Source organism: Macaca fascicularis, chromosome 5, assembly GCF_037993035.2.
Source record: "Macaca fascicularis isolate 582-1 chromosome 5, T2T-MFA8v1.1".
Taxonomy (NCBI): domain Eukaryota; kingdom Metazoa; phylum Chordata; class Mammalia; order Primates; family Cercopithecidae; genus Macaca; species Macaca fascicularis.
Window position 1 is genome coordinate 12,651,213 of NC_088379.1, and position 23,742 is coordinate 12,674,954.

Below are 23,742 nucleotides of genomic sequence, written 5' to 3' on the forward strand. Positions count from 1 at the left end.
CCCCAAGTTCCTTTCTTCCCCCAAAGTTTAAATGTAATCATAGCATATTGTTTTCCTCAGCTTTAAAAATCTGTAACAAAGGATCCAAGAAGACAAGAAAAAAAACCAACAAAATACTCCAAATTTTGCATATGAAATATTACATCTTTCCCAGGGGACCTCGAAACTCAAATGTCAGAACCAAAGGCAGAAGCAGCTATGCCAGGGAGGATGCAAAGAGAAGTCGTCACCAGAGAAACCAGGGTCCACACTGCGACCAGCAACAGGGAAATGTGAAGCCTTAAACAGGAAACAGAGCCTGGGTTTCTTTAGACTATGGTTGGGGTAAGGGAGGGGAGTAGAGGGGAGATAAACTTTAGCAATAATCCCAGAAAGTGTTGGCGCCTTTGACAGAAGCATGGCTAAGAAGGCATCCGGGTAGAGGCTCTTCACTTTGTTGGTGGAGGGATCATAGACCTCTCTGAGATCTTATGGACCGTCTCCCCAGAGCAAGCACCGGGCAGTTTTCAGTCCATTTCAAGAGTTTCACAACCTTGGGGTAGGAGCCGCTGCCTAGGAGATAATAAGACTGATGCTGCCTGATACTCTCATTCATTCGACCAGGGATCCCTTCTGTCACGCAAGCAGCTCTAGCCTCAGCATCCTGCCCATAACAGGAGCTCCAGAAACACTTGTTGACTGACTGCTTGTACCGAGTGCTGAGCTGGAAACAGAGGTGATGAACAGGTATGATATTAAAACAGCAACTAACGTGTATAGAGTGGACACTGTGCTCTAAAGGTTTTATGTGTGTTTTCACATTTAATATGTATTTTCACATTTCTCCCTTTGCGGCGGCCCTTTTCAATACCCATCTTACAGATAAAGCTCAAACTGATTAGCAATTTGCCCTCCAATGACTCGACGACTAAGTGGCGGAGCCCCCTATTCTCACCCGGGAAATACTGATCCCAGAGTCATGCTCCTGGGGGCTCACGGTGCAGTGGAAGCATCAGAAACGGTAAAGGGGGTGGGAGGGGAGGAGCAAGTGTGACCTGGACTACAAGTAAGAGGAGCTAAGATGCCTTGGCAAATCCCTGCCAGTCCTGAGAGGCGGGAAGCTGAAAGGCTGGCCTGAGTCTTGCAGGAGTTCGCAATCCAGACGGCGAGTTAGGAAGTGACTTTTTTGTAAGGGGGAGCTGGACAGCGTCGGCCTTCACCAAGCGCCCATTTCGTGTCTGGCCTCAGGCCACACAACCAGACGGGCCCGGGCCTAGAAGCCCGAGAGCTCGGGGTAACTAGGCGACGCCGGGCGGCGGGGAGGAGGCCGGGGAGCGCCGGGGTTCCTGCAGGCCAGGGACGGCGGGCCTGCTCGAGGACTGACCTTCCCGGAGGCGCCGTCCCCCAGCACGACGATTTTCAGTTGCCGGTCCTGGCTCTCCTCCTCAGAGTCCGACATGGTGTCCCGGGAACCAGGCCCGCCCCCCGAGGTGGAGGGGGGAAGGGAAGGAGGAAGGCTCCGGGGGCGGGGAGAGGAGGAAGGGAGGTAGCGGCTGCAGGACCCCCGCCCCGGTGTCTCCGCGCCGGCAGGAGGGATCCGAGGAGAATCACTCCGCAGGCGCCATCTTGCCCACCTCCCCGCCCTCTGCGCGCGGCCCCGCCCCCTACGCGCACGTCGGGCGCGCGCCCCCGCTTCAGAGCCAACCCGCGCCGACCGCCGGCCTCCCTGACGAGCCGAACCACTCGCGGCCCTGGACTGGTGGGGGGGACATGCTGGCGGGAGAGGCGAATTGCCGCGTTGCCCTTCAGGAGGTAGTTGGCTAGAAGAAGAAAAGAAGTGTTCGTTCAAATTAAGGAGAGAAAACGGCAGCAGAACAGCTTTCAGGCGTTCCATCAAGTTCCTTTTTCTCCTTCCCTCTTGAGAAAGTCTCTGAAGGGAATGGTTCAGCCTGACGGGGTGGAGCAGTGACGCCCGGGCTATGCGCCAGGGTTGCCTGGCAGCCAGGAGTTCGAGGACCGGCGGCGGGGCGGGGCCTGTCTCCGGGCACCAGGGAGGCCGGCAGCCTGGCGGGGCGCGCCAGAGATGGCCCCTGAAAAACCAGACTAGGGAAGAGGGTGCCTCGGGGCGGATGAGGGGACATCTGCTAAGGGCCGAGGCTGCCGGGATGCCGCAGTAGCGGCCGTGAATACAGTGGAGCTCTGGCGCTGCTTATTTCGGCCCCTTTAACTCTCGGTTTCCTCATCTGAATAACCCCAGGCTCCCATGGTTCGTTCATCAAACGCTACTGAGCGCCAACCTCCGGGCACCCCATCTTTACCCTAAGGCAGCAGTTCTCATAAAGTATGGTCTAGGGACCCCAGGAAATCCCGATGACCTCAGAACAATTTTCATGATAATACAGACAAGTATACCGTTTCCTGGAGGATATGCTTTGTGTACGACGTCATCACTGGCAGCTAAGGAAGCTTGTGTTTGTTGTTTTTAAACATTTCTCAGTTTTCATTTCAATGCAGTAGTCATAGGTGTAACCCACATAAACATAAGCTCTTTGGAGGTCACAGTAATTCTTTAACATTATAGAGAGGCCCTGAGTCCAAAACATTTAAGAACTGCTGCCCTGGATAATCTCAGTCCAGGAGCGTAGGTAAACGGCAATAAATGAAAATTATAATATAGTGAGATAAATTCAAAGGTAATAATGCTGTCCTGCTATGTTTGTTTCATTGTTAATCACTTTAAATTTATTATTACCTTTACTACTCTTAGGAATTATAAAGTGTAATTATCCCCATTTTGCAGATGAAGTATCTTAAGTTAACAAAATGATTAGCCCAGAGGCAGTAGTCTTGGAGACCACATGGGCATTAGAACAGGGAAGCAGAACAGTGTAAAGAAATGCCCAGACCTGGAGGCAACACTGGAGTTTAATCACAGGTTTACTAGATACATGTCGTTGAGCCTCAGTTTGTTCATCTATAAAACAGACTACTGCCTTTGTAGGGTTGAAAATTAAATGAAATAATCAGCATAAAGTAGATAGTACAATGCCTGGTGTGTAGTAAGCGCTCAATATTAACCAGTGTAATTATCACCGTCATCGTCACCATCATCATTAGATGACGACCCGTGCTGGAAGCGTCACTACTTTCTACCCAATTTACCTTATACAAGTTTTGTATGTAGAACCTCAGTCTCTTCATCTGCAGGTAGGGCTAGCCCACAATTATAGGTACCCAGTTAAGTATTAGTACCCAATTCTTTCCCCAGTCCCCCACCACCATTGCCACCACCCATTTTCGATTCACCAGATTTGTTCATAAGAATTCGAAGAAAGAGGATATGTACTTGTTAGTGTGAAGAATCTACTTCCATTGGGGACAGACTTAACCCCTTCTTGTACATAAGGGCAGTTAAAATGCAAGAAAATTTCTTTTCCAGTCTTCCTTAGATGGCTATGTGATCCACCTGACTAATGAGACAGAAGACAGTGTCCTTTGGAAGACATTTGTAAAAAAAACCCTCCCCCCACTATTTAAAAAAAAAAAGGAAAAGAAAAAAGGAGAGATACAGAAGAGTCCTCCTCCTCCTTTCCTTTGCTGTTATTATTGGGTAAGAACAGGATTTTTGGAACTACTACACTTTTTCAGCCTATCTTCTAGGTTTCTTGTTATGGAAAATAATAATAAGGTACCTTGGTAGTGTATTTTGTTACTTACAAAAAAATTCCAACCGACATAACTACTTTGGCCAAAAACTAGATTTAGCTAAACTCATAGGCCTAGTTTTCATATGTGATTTTATATGAAGGGAAGTCTAGAAGAAAATTTCTCATTTTTCACTCATCAATTTCTGAGATGACTGCTTTGATTAAGAGACATTCATTTGGATATGGGTACATCAATAGGATAATGTTATACAAAACAAAGTTGCATTATTTTAGTGATCATATTTTACACATATGGAAAGTTTCTGGGTTAAAAGTTATAATTTAAAGACTTAGAGCCATTTCTGTAAAGAAAAAGAAAAAAAAACTTTCTATGTGAGGAGGACCATGTTAGCATTGAGAGCTTCCAGTATGATACTCTGACATACTAAAGAAAAATAGAGCTGATCCACCAAAAAGAATATATCTTTGTGGATTGTCATGTACAATGCTCTTAACGGGGTCAAAAATTAGAGGAATGGTCTTCAATGTTTTTAAAACTAATAGACAAAAGGTTTATAAGAATTCTAGACATTGTATAAAATATCTTTTATAGCATCTCTAACGGATAATTATTCAAATGTTATTTGAATACATCCACATTCAAGGAGTTTCTTCCTTTATGAAATAACCTGGCCTGTAGGTGAATAGGCCTGGTTATTAAAATATTATCTCTGATGATAAGCCAAAACTTATCACTATAAATTACAGCTAATGGTAATAGGTATGTCTTTCTCAATAAAACAAAAACTCCCCATTCCACAGGAAGATGATCAAAGTGATTCATTAATATTCAGTGACTGCTAGACATGGTGGCTCATACCTGTGATCCCAGCACTTTGAGAGGCCGAGGCAGGAGGGTTATTTGAGCCCAGGAGTTCATTACCTGCCTGGGCAACATAGGAAGATCCTGTCTCTAAAAAAAACTTTAAAAAACAAAAATTACCCAGCCAGGCATAGTGGTGGGTGCCTGTGGTCCCAGCTACTCGGAGGCGGAGGTAGGAAGATCACTTGAGCAGGGAAGGTCAAGGCTGCAGTGAGCAGTGATTGTGTCACCACACTCCAGCATGGATGACACAATGAGACCCTGTCTCAAAAAAAAAAGTAATTAAATTTACAAATATTTAGTGACTGCCTACTATGTACCAGGCATTCTTGTTCACAATTCCTCTAAACACTGAAGACACAGAAGTAAAAAAAAAAACATACAAAGGCTCTGTTCCCATGGAATTTACATTCTGGTAGAGGGATGTGTAGACTGAATAATAGCCACGTAAAGATATCAGATCCTAATCCTTGGAAACTGTAAATGTTAACCTTATTTGGAAAAGCATCTTTCAGATGTGATTAAGTTAAGGATCTTGAGATGGGAAGATTATCCAGGGTTATGTGGTGGGCCCTCAGTGCAATCACAGGTATCCTTATAAGAGAGAAGTGAAAGATTTGACCCAGACATAAAAGGAGAAGGCAATATAACCACAGAGACAGAGACTGGAATGATGCAGCCACTAGCCAAGGAGTGCTGGCAGCCACTAGTAGCTAGAGGAGGCAAAAAAACAAATTATCCTCGAGCTTCTGGAGGTAGCCCAGCCCTGCTGACACTTTTATTTCAGTGCAGTGACACTGATTTGGACTTACGGCCTTAAGATCTGTGAGAGAATAAATTTAGGTTGTTTTAAGTTACCAAGTTTATGGTAATTTTTTACAATAGCCATAGATAACTAATATAAGGATGACACAGATATTTAGTAAATCATCAAGACAGTTTCAGATTCTGGTACATTAAAAAGAGAGTAAAACAGGTGACAGATGAAATAGAGTAAAAATATCTTAACATTATTATTCATCACTAATGAAGGTGGGAAAATGGTAAATGAATCAGGGAAGAAACTAATTTCAGAAACTACCTGTCTCTGACATCTTCTTAACAAATCCAGTGTCATCCATGAGTTGTCTTCATCTTTTTGCACTACTTCACAATTTTGAAGATGTAGATCCTAGGACTAATGTCTGAGTAAGGCTAAATAGTGGCCATGCTCCCAGGTTGTACACTTGGTATTTCTGTATTTCTATACGCCTGCTGAAAAACTAAGAAAAATATAGAACTGATCCCTAGAATTAATTGGTTTGTTAAACTCCTTGTGGACAAAATTTTTAAAAAATAAGGCTTTCTTCCTAAAATTCTCTTCTCCCATGGGTTGTATGCACATCTACAGAGATATACATGTGCATGTTGTATGTGTAACCACCATCTAAATCAAGACATAGAACAATTCAGAATCTCAGCACACTCCCTCATGCCACCTCTTGGTTATTACCTCTTCAAAGATTACTGTTATGATCTCTAGCCCTGTAAATTAGTTTTACCAGCTTGTGAACTTCATACAAATAGATTACAGGTAGTATGTTCTCTTTGGCATCTAGCTATTTTCACTCAATAGTATTCTATAAAGTCATCCATGTTGTTATGTGCATCAGAAGTGTATATTTTCTATTGCCACATACTATTCCATTGTATGAATCCATCACGATTTATCCACTCTCCTGTTGATGGACATATAGGTTGTTTCCAATTTGGGAATACTATGATGAGTGCTCCTCAGTATAGCCTACCACTCTTCCAAAGGAAATCTCTGTCCACAATTAGCACTCTCCTCTCAAAAAAAAAAAAAAATCCTCCATCTACATTTTATACTCTTGAGATGGGTGAGGCATGCAACAGTCATGGAACTGGTTCTTGGATATGAGTTTTGACATCTGCATTTGATGATTTAATCTAGGAGTAGCTCATCTACTATATCATGGTCTCTACTCAAAACTTCAAACTTCAATTTTCACATATTTTTGTCACCATTATAAAAATGTGACTTCCATGCACAAAAATGTATTAAGCCCGGCCAGGTGCCGTGGCTCAGGCCTGTAATCCCAGCACTTTGGGAGGCTGAGATGGGCGAATCACGAGGTGAGGAGTTCGAGACCATCGGGGCCAACATGGTGAAACCCCATCTCTACAAAAAATACAAAAATTAGCTGGGTGTGGAGGTGCATGCCTATAGTTCCAGCTACTTGGGAGGCTGAGGCAGGAGAATCACTTGAACCCGGGAGGCAAAGGTTGCAGTGAGCCAATTGCGCCACTGCACTCCAGCCTGGGCAACAGAGCAAGACTCCATCTAAATATATTTATACACACACACACACACACACACACACACACATAGCGAGAGAGCACCTACTTTCTATCAAAACCTTCCTGACTTTTTTTTTTTTTTTGGTTGACAGAATGATGCTGAACTTCATATGTAAGAATAAACACATGACAACCAGGAGAAGTGAGAGGAGGGGCAAGAAATGAAGGGGTCATTACTATTTTTTTAAAACTATTTATAATTGCAACAGTATTGTGCAATATCTGGAATTAATCTCAAAGCAAATATTGTATTTTATGAGGGAAAAAACTACAAAACAATAAAATACATTAAAAACTAGATAAATGGAGAGACATATCCATGGATAGAAAAACCATAAAATATATCAGTTCTACCAAATGATCTACAAAGTTAATGCAATTCTAATAAGATTTTTCATAGAATTTGAAATGGCACATATGGAAGGTAGAGATCCAAGGACAGGCAAGATATTCTAGAAGAAGAAGTTCCTAGAACTTTCCTTACCATATATCAAGACTTTGTATGAAATTATAATAATTAAGATATAGTGTATTATTGGTGGAAAGATAAACAAATTCACCACAATAACATTGGAGAGCCAAGAAATAGGCTGCCAGACACATGAAACTTTCTATATGAGAAAGTGTATCGAATAGTGTATCAAAGAGGAAAGGGGTGACAGTTGGAAACCCATAGGAAAAGAAATGAAATTGGAACTCTACATTTCATCATACACACAAAAAAATAAATTCCAGCTGAATAAGAATCTAAACGTGAAAGAAATCTCAAATACCATGAGAAGATTGCCTTTCTTTTCTTAGATGGAGAAGACTTTCATAATGAAGACACAAAGAGTTCTTCACAAAAGAATATCAAGAACATTTTATTAAAATTTAAAACTACTGTTCATCAAAATATACAATAAAGTGAAAGTATAAACCACAGACTAGGAGGAAATACATTCAACACATAAAACTTATTAACAATTGGTATCCAGAACCTCCAAAGAACTACAAACAAGTAAGAAAAAAAAAATAGAAAAATGAGCAAATAAAATGAAAAGACATTTTACAGAAGAAGAAACCGTATGGTCAAAAAACATATACAAAAATATTCAACCCTTCTTAATGTAATCAGAAAAGCACAAAAAGGGTTTAATGAGATACCATTTCATACCTGTAGATTGGCAAAAACTAAGAAGTCACAATATCAGTCAAAAAAATGAAAAACATAAAGTTATGTTAACAGAGAGAATTAATATGGGGAATTTGTTACATGGTGTTGAAGTACAAAAAAAAAAAAAAAGGAAATACAGGGGGGTAGCACAAAGTCACTGCAGGAAGCAGTTACTACCTCTTACCTCTTAGACTAAAGGAACAAAAGAAAGTGGTAGGGGTTATCGTAACTTCGAAGCTGAAAGAGACAAACTAGAGAGTTAGGACCCAGACTTTTGCCTTACTGCTGCTGTTTTTCAGGAGTACAGAGGAAGGACCCAAGGAGCAAGACGCAGAATTCTGAGGAGGGTGTTTCATTGGCTGCTACTGGCCATACTTTAGAACATCAGAGGAGGGTTCACACGGAGCTGGAACTCTCCTCTGAGGAGAGGATATTGCTCAGCTGCTTCTCATGCCTCCAAGTGAGCACGATAATGATGCTGACTCATGAGGTTAGAAGGAAGGTGGAAACTAGAAAACCACAGCTATAACCAACTGCTGCTGCTAAGGTGAGATCCCATATTTGGAATTACATTGACAAGAATGCCAAACAAACAAAAAAGAAAGTCCCTTATGCCTCCTCCTACTTTCCAAACTCCCTCATGTACCCAACCTTAGCAGAAACCAAAAGGAAGCAAGCTGGCAAACCAACAAACAAACAAAAACTTTAGTTTTGAGCATACTAGCTCCACCAATAAGTCAGTACATACCTTTACAATCTGCATGATACCAGTTGTTGCAGAGAATGTGGATCAGTGGGAACTCTGACACATTCCTTGTAGAGAATACATGAAACCAGCTGGGCATGGTGGCTCACACCTGTAATCCCACCACTTTGGGAGGCCGAGGTGGGCGGATCACCCTGAAGTCAGGAGTTCGAGAACAGTCTGGCCAACATGGGCAAACCCTGTCTCTAATAAAAATGCAAAAATAAGCTGGCCATGGTGGCGCATGCCTGTAATCCCAGCTACTGGGGAGGCTGAGGCAGGAGAATCACTTGAACCCCGGGAAGTGGAGGTTGAAGAGAGCCGAGATCATGCCACTGCACTCCAACCTGGGCGCCAGAGCCAGACACTATCTCAAAAAAAAAAAAAAAAAAAAAAGGAATACATGAAAAACCGCTTTAGAAAACAATTTGTCTTGGGCCAGGCTTGGTGGCTCATGGCTCAAGCCTGTAATCCCAGCACTTTGGGAGGCTGAGGTGGGTGGATCACTCAAGGTCAGGAGTTCAAGAGCAGCCTGGCCAACATGGTGAAACCCCATCTCTACTAAAAATACAAAAAAATTAGCCAAGCATGATGGTGGGTGCCTGTAATCCCAGCTACTCCAGAGCCTGAGGTGGGAGAATTGCTTGAACCTGGAAGGCAGAGGTTGCAGTGAGCCAAGATCGTGCCACTGCACTCCAGCCTGGACAACAGAGTAAGACTTCCTCCCAAAAAAAACAAACAAAGAAAGCAATTTGTCATAACTTTGTAAAGTTAAAGATGTGCTAGCCTGGTGACCCAGCAATTCCACTCCTAGGTATGTACCCTGGAAATCTCATGTAAAAATGCAGCAGGCGAAACGTGCAAAAATTGTCATAGGCTCATTTTCATTAAAGAAATAATCCAAAGGCCATTCAACAACAAAGTGGGTAGATTTTGGCATATTCACACAAGGAAATACTATATAGCAGAGGAAAATGAATAAACTCCAGCTATGGAGATTTATCTTAGAAATACAATATTGAGTGGGGGGGGAAAAGACTACCTAATGTATGATACCATATTTATCAAACTCTAAAACAAGAGCACAAAAGTAAATGTATATACATTTATACATGTACATGTAAGACTAATAAAACTGTCCATAAAGAGGAAGGTAAAAGAAGATGGAAAAGAAGAAAGAAACAGAAAAAGAGATACAGTTTGTAATTTTTTTTTAGGTTGTGTTTTGTCTTAGTTCATTTTCTGTTGCTCATAACAGAATACCTGAAACTGGATAATATATAAAGAAAAAAAATAATTATTACAGCTATGGAGGCTGGGAAGTCCAAGGTCAAAGGGCTGAATTTGATAAGAGCCTTCTTGAAGCACAGAGTATCACATGGAGAAAGTGCTGAGTGTGTTCGTGTGTCCGTGTGCTCATGTGTGAGGTCAGGGCTCTGTTCCTCTTCTTATAAAGCCACCAGTTCTCTCCCATGATAACCCATTAATCCATTAACACATTAATCCATGAATGGATAAGTCCATTTATGAAGGCAGAGCCTTCATGATCCAATCACCTCTTAAAGGCCCCACCTTTCAATACTGCCTCAGGGATTAAGTTTGAAGAAGTTTTGGAGGGCACAGTCAAACCATAGCAGATGGTGATTTCCCAAGTATTCATTATATTATTATGCCATGTAACTTACTCATAACTTTATTAAATTATTTGCTATATATCTAAAAGAAAAATAAGTGAAGCTTCCCAAAGTTTTCAAGTATTGAAAAAAAAAATGAGAGCTTCCAGATATTTTTTAAAGTATTATTAAACTACCACTAAAACTGTGTAGAGTAGGCATTGAAATAGATAGATGGGTTTTTTTCAACAGAAAAGATTAGAAACGTCTCAATATATGAAGAAATTAACCAGTTAGTAAAGGTGATGTTTCTAATCAGTGGGGAAAACATGGGGGTAATATGTAAAACAGTATTTTCTCATTTCTTCAAAATGAATTCCACATGAAGTTAAATCATATTTCTTAAATGAAGTCATAGCAAACTAGGAAAAAAGTACATAGATTTCTATAATCTGAAGTGGAAATAACTCCTCTAAGCATAGCATGGAGGTCAAGTCACTGAATTAAAGACTGATAATGTGTGTACGTAAAATTTTAAATATTCATGTGGCCAAAAGCACTATTAGGATCATATAAACTTCCAGCAAAGACAGGATTTGTGCCAGTCTTCTTGCTGAGGAAACCTAGAAAATCTAGGCACAATATTTTTTAATCTGCTTGAAATTATCAAAGAGTTACCAAATTATGGCATGAGAATTTATGGGGCTAAGATTTAGGTGAAGAATAAAGCCCAAAGAGCAGGAGCCAGCTTTAGGGGCAACTCTCCCCAGATAGTATCTGCTGATTCAGGAAATAGAATTGAGACATAGGAGAAGTAGCATTTTTAACAGCCTCATAAAACTGGGAGGAGAAGGGATAAACATCGGAGTTCAGGCTGTGTCAAGGAGGAAAGAGCCTTAGTAAGCCAGCCCACATTCTTTGGGTTGGGACCCTGAAAAGCTACATTTTAGGAGAAAGAGTGAGTGAACCAGAAATAGGCAGTCTCCATAGGAAGTGAAGCCAAATTTTTGGTTATCTCAATTTTTCATTAAGATAATCTCGGGTTGCTAGTTTTCTTAAGTGAATCACATGCAAGAAGTAAAAGTGTATTCTTTCTGGAAGAAGATAATATCAAAATATCTCTATAATTTTCCATAATTAATATCTGGCACTCAATCAAAAACTTTGCATTAAAGAACAAGACTTTCTGACTGAAAATCAAAAGAAATTGTGAATAAAAGAAGTACAGCACAGGGATCCAAATAATGGAGATATAAACCATGAACTTTAAACACTAATATATTTATGGGATTAAATGACAAGATTGAGAATTTGGTCTGGGAAGTTGAAATTATAAAAAAAAATGGAAATTAGCAATACAAATATAATAACTGAAATTAACCCAATAAATAAATGTTATGCCTAGTTACACATAGCCAAAGAGAGAAATAATAAAGTAGAAGTAAGTCAATAAAATATTCAGACTAAAAGACATAAAGACAATGGAATAGAAAATACAGAATATGCAATAAGAAACATATGGAGTATGGTCAAAATGTATAATTGGAGTTCCAAGAGATGTATTGTTTTCTTGATTCATCACAAAGTTGGCATTTCAGAGCAATGAAAAAGGGCCCTCTTTTCTTTCTTTTTTTTGTTTTTTGTTTGTTTGTTTGTTTGAGGTGGAGTCTTACTCTGTCATCCAGGCTAGGGTGCACTGGCACGATCTCAGCTCACCACAGCCTCCACCTCCCGGGTTTAAGTGATTGTCCTGCCTCAGCCTCCCGAGTAGCTAGGATTACAGGCACGCACGACCACACCCTGCTAATTTTTGTATTTTTAGTAGGGACGGGGTTTTACCATATTGGTCAGGCTGGTCTCGAACTCCTGACCTCGTGATCCATCTGCCTCAGCCTTCCAAAGTGCTGGGATTATAGGTGTGAGCCACCGTACCCAGCATAAGGGCCCTCTTTTCAATAAATTGTCTTGAGCCAATTGGATAGTCATTCAGAACAAAAGTGAATCTTGAATTGTACGTTATACCGTATTAAAAAATCAGTTCTGGCCATTTTATAAAGCTAAGTCTGAAGGTGAGAAACTTTGTAAAAGATTACATAGGGAAATATTTTTGCGATCTTGCAGTGGGTGAAAATTTTTTAAAGAAGAAATGAAGAAACCAACCTTTAAAGGAGACATTGAGTAAATGAATTACATTAAAATTTTAAAATTCTTCTTATCAAAAGATACATTTAAGCAAATTAAAATGAAAACCACAGAACAGAAGAAAATGTTTTCAGTACATATAATTCAGACGCTTGTATCTGGAATTGGAACATTTACCTGCAGCCATAAGAAATTGACACAAATAATCCAATAGAATATTCGACATGAAGCTTGAATAGGCACTGCATGAAATGGCCAATAACATGAAAAGGTTCTTAACTTCATTAGTAATCAGTTAAATGCAAATGCAAACTATTAAAAGTTACCACTACACATACACCAGAATGGTTAAATTACAAAGGCTGATATTGCCAAGTATTGGAGAAGATGTGAAACCATTAAATTTTCTATGCACTGCTGATAGGAGTATATATTTCTGTAACCACTTCGTAAACCTGTTTGGCATCATCATCTAGTAAAGCTGAATATACACAACCTATAGTTCGGCACTTTGATTTCTTAGTATCTACCCAAACAAAATGCAACCAAAGGTATGTACAAGAATGTTCATGGCAGTATTATGCATAATACCCCAAAACTGGAACCAGTCTAAGTGTCCATCAACAATTGGGATGTTGTATATTCACACAGTGGAATATTATACAGCAATGAAAATGAATGAATTGCTACATATTGCAATATGAAAAAAAAATCATCAATATAATGTTAAGTGAAAGAAGCCAGACACAAGTGAGAACATCTTCTGTTATTCTGTTTTCATAAGGTAAAAACAAAAAAAAATATAATGGTATTAGAAGTAAAGTACTGGTTACCTATGAGTGAGGTACCAGTACTTTTGAATTACTGATAATATTCTATTTCTTGACTTGAATGGTGGTCACATGGATGTGTGTTCTTTCTTATAATTCACTTGGCTATGAACTTGATGTGTACAATCTTCTGTATGTTTTGCTTATATAATTATAAATATATACATATATAATTGATAGCAAATGCCTATAAAATATCTAGAATAATACAAACCAAGCTATGAATAGCTATTATTAGTAGAAAGATTATAGAGAACTATCCCTTTCCATTTAAACATTTTGATATTGTATGAAATTTGTTACAGTGAACATAAATTTGATTTTAAAATGGAAAAGAAAGGATAAAAATAGTTCAACAGTAACAAAAGACGAATAATAAACAACAGTCCTTTTCACAGTAGGCAGATGAGAACTTTGTCATGTGATTAGTATATTCTGCTAATACATACAAAACCTGCTAGTTTAATAATCATCTAAAAGCCTTTGTTTGAAAAGAAATAACTCTTGCTTGTAACAGAACCCCAAACTGGTTTGTGAGCTGCTGTTTTCCAGCTGTCCACAGTTCTGCCTCATTGCATGGGGATGTGCTTCATTGATTCCTAAAGCATAGCTCCAGACAAAACCAAAAATCTGTAGAGCAGAAGAGTTCTCAAATCACCTCTACAGCTGTGAAAACCAGACCTATCACAACTCACCAGCAAGGCTGGCATGGTTAGATAAGGTAATATGTGTGGAAGTGTTCTGAAAAATAGGAGTTGTGGTACAAACACAAACCATTATTGGAAGCTTGATTGTGGGAGCTTTGAAGGTGTGAATTTCCCTCACCATCAAAAGCCAGCATAAAGATTCCAGTGATACTAGGGAAATGGCATTTCCAGAGTCCATGGGATGCAGCGCTGCAAATGTTCTCTAACTCCTAATATCCTTTACTTTGATCTCTTCTGAAACCTTTTTTAAACAGCCCTCCTCCATTGCATAACTGCTTTATCTATGATGGTCCTTAGCTGTGTCATCTGGGTTTGCAGTTTATCTACGTTGTAAAATTTAAGTTTAAGACATTCAGACAAGGGAGATACTGCTATTAAGTTTTATCTTAATCTTGAGAGGGCATTTCCCAAAAGTGAGTTCTTTGGGACATTAGTCCAGTGAATTGCTGTTAAGTAGTTTGAAAACAGCTATAGCTACTTTACTTTTGGAAGGTGACAATGCACTTGAACAGACTATATTGTGAGAAATACTGCAATAAATAATCTCTGTCGACCTTTTAAAACCCAACATTACTTGATAAAGGGTTATCTAGTCAAATAAATTTCTGGAAATTCCCTGAACTTATTTGACCAAAGAACCCATTTTCCAAGTAATATTTACTAATATCATATAGAACTAATATAACTAATATTGCATAAAATATTATTTTAGAAAGCGTACTTTTAAAAACTCCAGAAAAAAAATAAATTGTATGCATAGTTAAGAAACTTAGTTCTAATACTGAAATCCCCATTATAGAAGGGCTCATATGCAAAAGGTTTCAATTTCTCCTTAAATAGATGGGGAGCTCAGTATTATGATATACAAATGTTTTGATTCAGAATGTGTTTAAAACTTTCTCAGTATTTTAGTCATTATTACTAAAATTAGTATCGTAAGAACATGAAGAGAAGCTCAAGTGTGGTGGTTAGCAGTAGCATAGATTTGAATAGATCTGATATCCATTTGTAGTCATGTTTATGACATTGGACAAGTAATCTAAATTTTGTGAGTTTCAGTTTTCTCACCTATAAAATAGAGATTGTAGTAATAGTGCTTCATAGGATTATTAAAAAGCTTATCAATATATATACAGTGCTTAGTATAACACAATCTATATTAGAACCTTTTATTAAAGTGTCTCATTTTCATATTAAGTAAGCACATTAGTGCATAAATATTCAAATGAATTTTGTCTATAAAGCATTCGTGATGGCAGCCTATCCAGTTAAGCCTGTGATGCTAATTTTTTCAAATATCTTTTTTGCGACGTGAGTAAAGGGAGGAAGAGTAAGTGTTCTGACTAAATATGGATAAAGTTTGATGTGATACAGGAGAATCATTTTCCTAAAGAAATTTAACTGAATTCAATAAAAAACACTAGATATAGCCCCTGTACACACAAAGCCATAGATTAATACTACATGCTGTGTGATAGTTAATTTTGAAAAACAAGTTTCCTGAAGAAGAAGGAATTCTACCTTAAAACTGCAACAGTCTAGAAATCCTGCCTGAATTTCCAGCCAGCGGCTTGCCCTGCAAATTTCAGACTTGCCAGCACCCACAATCTTATGAACCAATTCTTTAAAATTCTTCTCTCTCTCTCACTATACACACACACACAAACACACACACACACACACACACACACACACACACACAGTGGTTCTGTTTCTCTAGAGAACCCTGATTGATACATGCTGTGAGGGATACCAAGGTGAATTATGACTTTATTTGATTAGTATTTATATTGCCTTTACAAATAAAAGAATTTTTCAATTCCTCTTTTTTTTTTTTTTTTTGAGTACCCATTATGAACCAGACACCTCATGAGGAACTTACACATGCATTATCTAACTTCATCTTTATAATGATCCAACAAAAGTAAGAAGTAAATCTTAAAATATTAGAAACTGCAATTTGTGAATTACTTTACAGAATGTAAGACCCCAAAAGAAGGGATACAAATATAGAAAAAATAAAGCAGGAAGTGAGGAAATTCATAGACATGAACAAAATAAGTAGGAAAAAGAAATTACTTTGAAATTTCATTGTCATTTACTCAAGAAATATTTTGAGTTATCCTGGACTAAGCCTACTTAGCTTTTTCCAAAAAGAAAGCTTAATTTCTTATAATGGATTTAGCACATCTTTCCCTAATTACTCGACCCTCCACTACTCCATAGTATATTCATAACAACTATTTAACAATGTATACTTAAATAAGAAAAAATATGGCTATAAGGAGAGAAATAAAACATGAATTTAATTTCAGCTCTATTTATTACTAACTTATATGCCTTGGCTAGGCTTCTTAGCCTCAGTTTTGTTACTCATAAAATGGAAATAAGAATAAACACCTCACAAGGGTATTATGAAGATCAAAATACTAGTATTTTAAAGAAATGCAAGGGAGAGGACAGCACAATGCTGTCAATAAAAGCTAAGTTTCTGAAGTTTTTGCAATTATGCAAACTGTATACAAACTCTAAATTCTTCTCAACACTAAACCAAAACTTTTTTAAATTAAACCTTGGTTGTTTTTTTTAAAGGAAACTTTTAGAAATGAAAATTACAATCACTGAAATTAAAATATTAGTGACTGGATTAAGTAGTACATTTGAAACAGCTCAGTAACTGGAAGATAAATATGATGAAATTACCCAGAATGTACCACAGATGTATCAGGATATTTTTTAAAAATGGGAAAGAGATGGAAAAATACGAAGAACAACATGGGGAGGTGTAACATACAACTAGAGTTGAAGAAAGAGAAGAGAGAAAGGATATGGAAGAGGTAATATGCTGAAAGGTAAAGACTGAAGATTTTCTAGAACTAATGAAAGACATTAAAATGCACATAAACAAAACACAATGTGCTAAGCAGAATAATAGAAAGTGACACCTGAATTCATTGTATTAACATTCCATAACCTACCAAAATGTGAAAAAAAAAGTTTTTTAGGTTATATCCTGTATATGCTAATCACAGATTAAATCCTTTATATGCTAATCACAAATTAATCTATGTTTCTTGTAACCAGGAAAATACAAAATAATAACGTGTCATAATGATACATTTAATTTCAATTTTAAAGCATTTGTTGTTTTTCTTGTAGGTGCGTACATGCATGCACATCTGTGTGTGTGTGTGTGTATGTTTCTCTCTGTATCAGGCCAATTCATTACTTGCTGGAAGTCATACCACAAAGCATTTTTGCCAACTATTTATGTTCTTTCCTTACTTAGGTAAAGTAAATCCCATACTTTCTCAGTAGGGTTAAGGTCAAGACTCTGAGGGGAGCCACTCCTTCCTAATTAGTTCCCCAGACTCCTCTTTTTTTCCCCCTTTAAATGGCCACAACAGTCTAGAAAAATGTTTGGAGTCATAATCCCCCTGATAAATGAATCCCTGATCAAGCAGCTGGTTTCCAGAAGGGACTCCTTGCTGTGCTGCAATTATGTTGAAGCTGAACTCCAGTAGTTCAGGTCACAGCTGAAGTACTGAAGGGAAAAATACCTATCTCAGAGCTCCACTGTATGACACAGTAAGCTACAAGACTCCTGCTTCTCCTCGCCAAAGCCCTCACCCAAAGATCAATATTCTTGTTAGTTAATGAGAAAAATACTTAATGATGTGAATGCACGTGCAGGTCCTTGACTGGTGACCCAGGCAGAAGAGATTCATGCCTTCAGAGTGTACTGGCAATTTAAAACCCGTCCTAGAAACCTTGAAAATGATTTTCTATTTATTCAATAATACACTTAATTTTTCAGTTACTAGTTATCTATTAACAGTGGAGTCACGTTATTTGAGATTTCACAGGCAAAAGGTATAAAGGAAAATATTCATAAATACAAAGTTATATATCATACTAAGAGTTAGGAAAAGCCACATCTTAAATACTAGAAATGAAACGGCTCTTTCAAACACACACACACACCCACACACACACACACACACACAGAGGAACATATACAGAATTTTTCACCTGAGCACTACCTGATCGTATAGATTTTCAGGTACCTTTCCATAATCCTTACAGACTTATTTTCCCTCCCTGATTCTGCTAGGATAAAAAAAATGTTCTGTTCGTGTTCCACATGAAGGCTCAGTCCTTCCTCATTTAATACTGTCAATAATGTTAGGTCAAATATGAAGTTGATTTGTGTTTATGCGGAGACAATGTTAACTTCTCTACTTTAAGTATTTCTAACTAAACATACTCTTCCATGAGATCACTATGCATCCTCCTTTACCTTAATTTCAGAAAAATAATTCAAATCGTTCCAGAAAAAATAAAATGAGATGTTTTAGAAGGCAATGAGACTCTTACTGTATGAAAAGAGATGACAGTCACCCTATGCAAAGTAAAAGGATGAGAGACTGTAGAAGAGGTTTACAACACACAAAATAGAAAAAGAATCAATAATCAGAATAAGGAATGCCTACTTCACTAGGCTTTCCTAAGGCCGCCACAACAAATTACCACAAATTGAGTGGCTTAAAATAACAGAAATGAATTCTCTTACAGTTCTGGAAGTAGTAAGTCCAAAATTAAGCTGTCAGTAGAGCCACACTCCCTCTGAAGCCTCTAGGGGAAAGTGCTCCTTGGCTTGTGTCTACATAATTCCAATCTCTGTCTTCATCTTCACTTGACCTTCTCCTCCATCTGCCCATATGTTCTGCCTTTGTGTGTCTCTTGGGAGGACACTTGTTGTCCACACTTGCTGTCCATTTACAGCCCACTCAGATAATATAGGATGATCTCATCTTGAGATTCTTAACTGAATCACTTCTGCAAAGATGCGTTTTCAAATAAGATTACATTCATAGTTTCCAGAGGTTAGAACATGAATATATCTTTGTGGGGTTGGGTCCTAATTCAACACGATACGCCTGCCAGATTTTTAGTTAAAAGCTTATAGAAGCTTTGATTTGAGGCAATCTCCTCTACTATGAACATATAAGATTAAATAGAGAAAGTATAAAAAGAATTCAAGATGCAAATCATAGTGAATCAGAAGATTAAAGCAGTAAATAGCTGGGCGCGGTGGCTCGCACCTGTAATCCCAGCACTTTGGGAGGCCGAGGTGGGTGGATTACCTGAGGTGAAGAGTTCAAGACCAGTCTGGCCGGCATGGTGAAACCCTGTCCCTACTAAGTTCACAAAAATTAGCCGGGCGTGGTAGTGGGCGCCTGTAATCCCAGCTACTCTGGAAGCTGAGGCAGGAGAATTGCTTGAACCTGGGAGATGGAGGTTGCAGTGAGCCGAGATCACGCCACTGCACTCCAGCCTGGGCGACAGAGCAAGACTCAGTCTCAAGAAAAAAAAAAAAAAAAGCAATAAATAAAACTGAAACTATGGGTGTAAATGACTTGAGGTCTTCTTGAAAAGACAAATGAATTTAACTCAATATTACAGGACCAATAATAACTACAGAACAGTGCAGTCTAAATGGTGGGCATCCTTGTATCATCTCACTATCAGAGGGAAAGTTTTCAACATTAAAAAATTTTCTTTCTAATCCTAGTTCTAAATAAATGCTAAATATTATCAAACTTTTTTACTGAGGATTTTTCCTATTAATGTTGTTTAGTACATTGAGTTAATAATTTCTGGAATAAATTCTATCCATTAAAAAAATTACAGAGACCTAAAGTGCATTAACAAAAGTCTGTATTCACTCATGATTTTAAAAAATAGTAACTTCTTGAAAATGAAGAATAGAAGGAAACTTCCTTAATCTGATTTTTAAAAAGAACTCGCAGAAGCCTCTGTAAACATCACACTAAGTGGGAAAACTTCTGAAGCATTTCTAAATTGGGAATAAATAAGCAAGTTTGCTTGCTATTATCTTCTGTATTCACCACCATTTGGGGAAGAAATGTTGCAAAGGAAAAGACAAAACTATCTCTATGATGATATGATCACCAAGATAGAAAAGACAAGCAAATCTCCTAATAAAGTCATAGACCTAAAAAGAGTTCATTAAGCTTGCTAGATACAACAAGATCAACATACAAAAATTAGTGATATTTCTAAACACCAGCTACATCAGCGAAATCAACAAGAAAGTATAAAGAAAAAAGGTATCATTCACAAACACAAAAACTGTAAGGTAACGAGAAACAAAAGATGTTCAAAAACATGTGGACATAGCTGGGCATGGTGGCACATGCCTGTAGTCCCAGCTACTTGGGAGTCTGAGGCAGGAGGATCATTTGAACCCAAGAGTTAGAGATTGAAGTGAAGTATGATTGCACCACTGCACTCCAGCCTAAGCAACAGGGCAAGACCTCATCACCAAAAAAAAAAAAAGAAAAAGAAAAAAATTATTATGGTAAAATAGTCCCAATTCTATATAAAATCACATAAATTCAATTGCAATTAACATTGTAATCTTGTTTTAATGTGGTACTGAAAAGATGATCCTAAATTTTGATTGTTAAATAATTTTGAAAAAGAAGAGGGCCTGCAGACAGCATAGAGGTAAAGGCACCAGTAGAACAGAGTAGAAACCCAGAAAGACTCAGACATACATGATAATTTAGTATTTCAATTCAGTGAGGAAAGGATTAAGTATTTAGTAAATGGTGCTTGGACTAATGGATATCTATAGGGAAAAATCAATAAATTTTCCATCTCACAGTGTAAATAAAAATATTTTACAAATGCAAAAATCAAAACTTTATAATATTTTAGATGACAATAAAGAATGTATAACTTGGAGTAGAGAAGAAGGTCTTAAGACATACGAACCAAACTATGAAGAAAATGCTAATGCCTATGTTAAAATTAAAAAAAAGCACTTTAGATCAATTTTTAAAAACACTGTAAAGAAAGTTAAAAGGCAAACTAGGAGGGGAGACATGCGACACGTTATCACTGATGAAATTCAAGCTGGCAATTAGCTTAAAGTGGGTCTCCAATCTTAATGCCCCTAGACACACGGAAGAAATAAAAGCAATCATTTCTGGAGGAAGGCACCTTTAGTCTATGCCACAGAGAATCCACAGTTAATTTTCTAAGAAAAATGGGCAGTTCACAGATACAGATATCTCTGAACACATGGAAATAAATCACTATAAATGACAATTAGCTGAAACCACAAACAGCATAAACATCTAAAATGACTAATATAATGAAATTATTAACACAGGCAATGAAGAAATCATGCTTATTATGTTTAGAAATAAAAGACAAGCTTGAATATAGTTATGAGGAAGAATTTATTAAAAAGCAAATAGCAGATTTAAAAAATCAAATAGTATTTCTTAACATGAAAATTAAAATAATTGAGATTAAAAACGCAAGTCTAGGCAACAAAACAAGACACCATCTCTACAAAAAATTTGAAAATTATCCAGGTGAGGTGGTACACACCTGTAGTCTTAGCTACTCGGGAGGCATAAATGGGAGGATCACTCAAGCCCAGGAGTTTGAAGTTACAGTAAACCATGATCACACTAATGCACTTCAGCCTGGGTTACAGAGTGAGACCTTCTCTTAAAAAAAAAATTAAAAAGTAAAAAAGTAAAAAAGCAAACACACACACACAACAGAATTAACACATATGTAAAAAGAATTTGTGAATTAGAAGATGGTCTCTATGACAGTATCCAGAATGGAGCACAAAAATAAAAGAGAAGAAAAACATGAAATAAATGTTGAAAGACATGTAGAATGAAGTGACTAACAAATTTCACTCTTAGTTACAGAATACAATGAAAGAAAAAATAGAGGTGATGCAACATTTGTAGTGATAAGGGGTGAGAATTTTTCAAAAATTGATGAAAGATATTCATTTACTTATTCAATAATTACAATGAATCTCAAACAAGCGAAATTTTAAAAAATCTGAGTATGGCGCCATGGCTCACGTCAGTAAACCAAACGCTTTGGGAAGCTGAAGCAGGAGGATCCCTTGAAGTCAGGGGGTAGGATGATCACTTGAGACCTGGAGGTCGAGGCTGAAGTTAGCCATGATTGCACCACTGCACACCAGACTGGGTGACCCCGTCTCTGAATTTAAAAAAAAAAAAAAAAAAAATTAAGAAATCCACACCCAGGCACATTCTATGAAAATGCAAAACCTCAAAGTCAGAGAGGGCCTTAAAGTTGGATTATCATTATAGATGTGGCATACTAACCCTTGACTTCTCAACAGCCACAGTGAAATTCAGACTCAGAAAAGGGATCTAGAATATTCTAGATTTCTATAAACAGAGAAAATGTTATGCAAGAGTGGAGAAAAAGGTATTTTCAGTCTACTAAAAAATTATTTACCACCATTAGACTCATTCGAAAGGAAATTTTACAAGATAGATTTTAGATGGAAAAACCAATCCCACGTGAAGAACAAAGAAAGTGATAATTATGTGGGTAAATAAGTGAACATTGAGTATATAAAATAATATCCTGTGGTGTTTGTAAGGGTAGGATTAAAATACATGAAAATAATAACATATAAGCTCAAGAAAGAAAGGCGTAAGTGAAGTGAAAGTGGTTTAAAGTCATAGCTGGGCACAGTGGTGGGCACCTGGAGTCCTAGCTATTTAGAAGGCTGAGGTGGGAGGACGACTTGAGCCCAGGAATTCCAAACCAGCCTGGGCAACATAGTGAGACCATGACAAAGGAAAGGAATGTAAGATTGGCTTACATTTACATTATAAAATTAAATATTGTGGTCGGGCATGGTAGCTCATGACTATAGTCCCAAAGATTTGGGAGCCCAAAGTGAAAGAACTGCTTGAGTCTAGGAGTCTGAGACCACCCTGGGAAACATAGGAAGACCTCATATCTGTAAAAAATAAAAAATAAAATTTTAGGGGCCAGGTGCGGTGGCTCAAGCCTGTAATCCCAGCACTTTGGGAGGCCGAGATGGGCGGATCACGAGGTCAGGAGATCGAGACCATCCTGGCGAACACAGTGAAACCCCGTCTCTACTAAAAAACACAAAAAAACTAGCCAGGCGAGGCGGCGGGCGCCTGTAGTCCCAGCTACTCGGGAGGCTGAGGCCGGAGAATGGCGTAAACCCGGGAGGCGGAGCTTGCAGTGAGCTGACATCCAGCCAATGCACTCCAGCCTGGGCGACAGAGCGAGACTCCGTCTCAAAAAATAAAATAAAATAAAAATAAAATTTTAAAAATTAGTTGGGCATAATGACAGGCGCCTACAATCCCAACTACTAGAGAGGCTGAGGTGAGAAAATAACTTGAGACCATGAGGTAGAGGCTACAGCGAGTTATGATCATGCCACTGTTCTCTGGCCTAGGTGACAGAGTGAGACCCTATCTCAAAATTTTAAAAAAGTAAATAATGTATTAAAAAATAAAAATTATGACTATCTCAATAGATGGAGGAAATAGTTATAATTCAGTACAATTCAACATCTATTCATCATTTTTAAAACATTCTTTTAGCAAACTAGAAATAGAAACGCCCCTAATCTGATAAAAAGAATTTACAAAAAGTCTACAACAAATATTATACTTAGTGATAAAATGTCGGAAGTATTCCCATTGAGATTAAGATGATGTACTGGCAATCCTAGCTAGTAACATAACTTTGGAAAAATAAGTAATTATAATGAAGAAATAAAACTTTCATTATCCAAAGCTGATATAATTATGTG

The 23,742-nt window shown here is 38.0% G+C and overlaps 1 protein-coding gene across 3 annotated transcripts in view; it reads right to left on the reverse strand.

The window, feature by feature from the left end:
• RAB28 (RAB28, member RAS oncogene family) overlaps positions 1-1,628 on the reverse strand; it is a 119,748-nt gene extending 118,120 nt beyond the window's left edge. For all 3 annotated transcript variants that reach the window (XM_005554490.4, XM_065544788.1, XM_074040928.1), the window contains exon 1: positions 1,364-1,628. In XM_005554490.4, the coding sequence (XP_005554547.3) occupies positions 1,364-1,438 (75 nt within the window). In that variant the 5' untranslated portion in view covers positions 1,439-1,628. The remainder of the gene's footprint in view (positions 1-1,363) is intronic.
• Between the last annotated feature and the right edge of the window lie 22,114 nt (positions 1,629-23,742).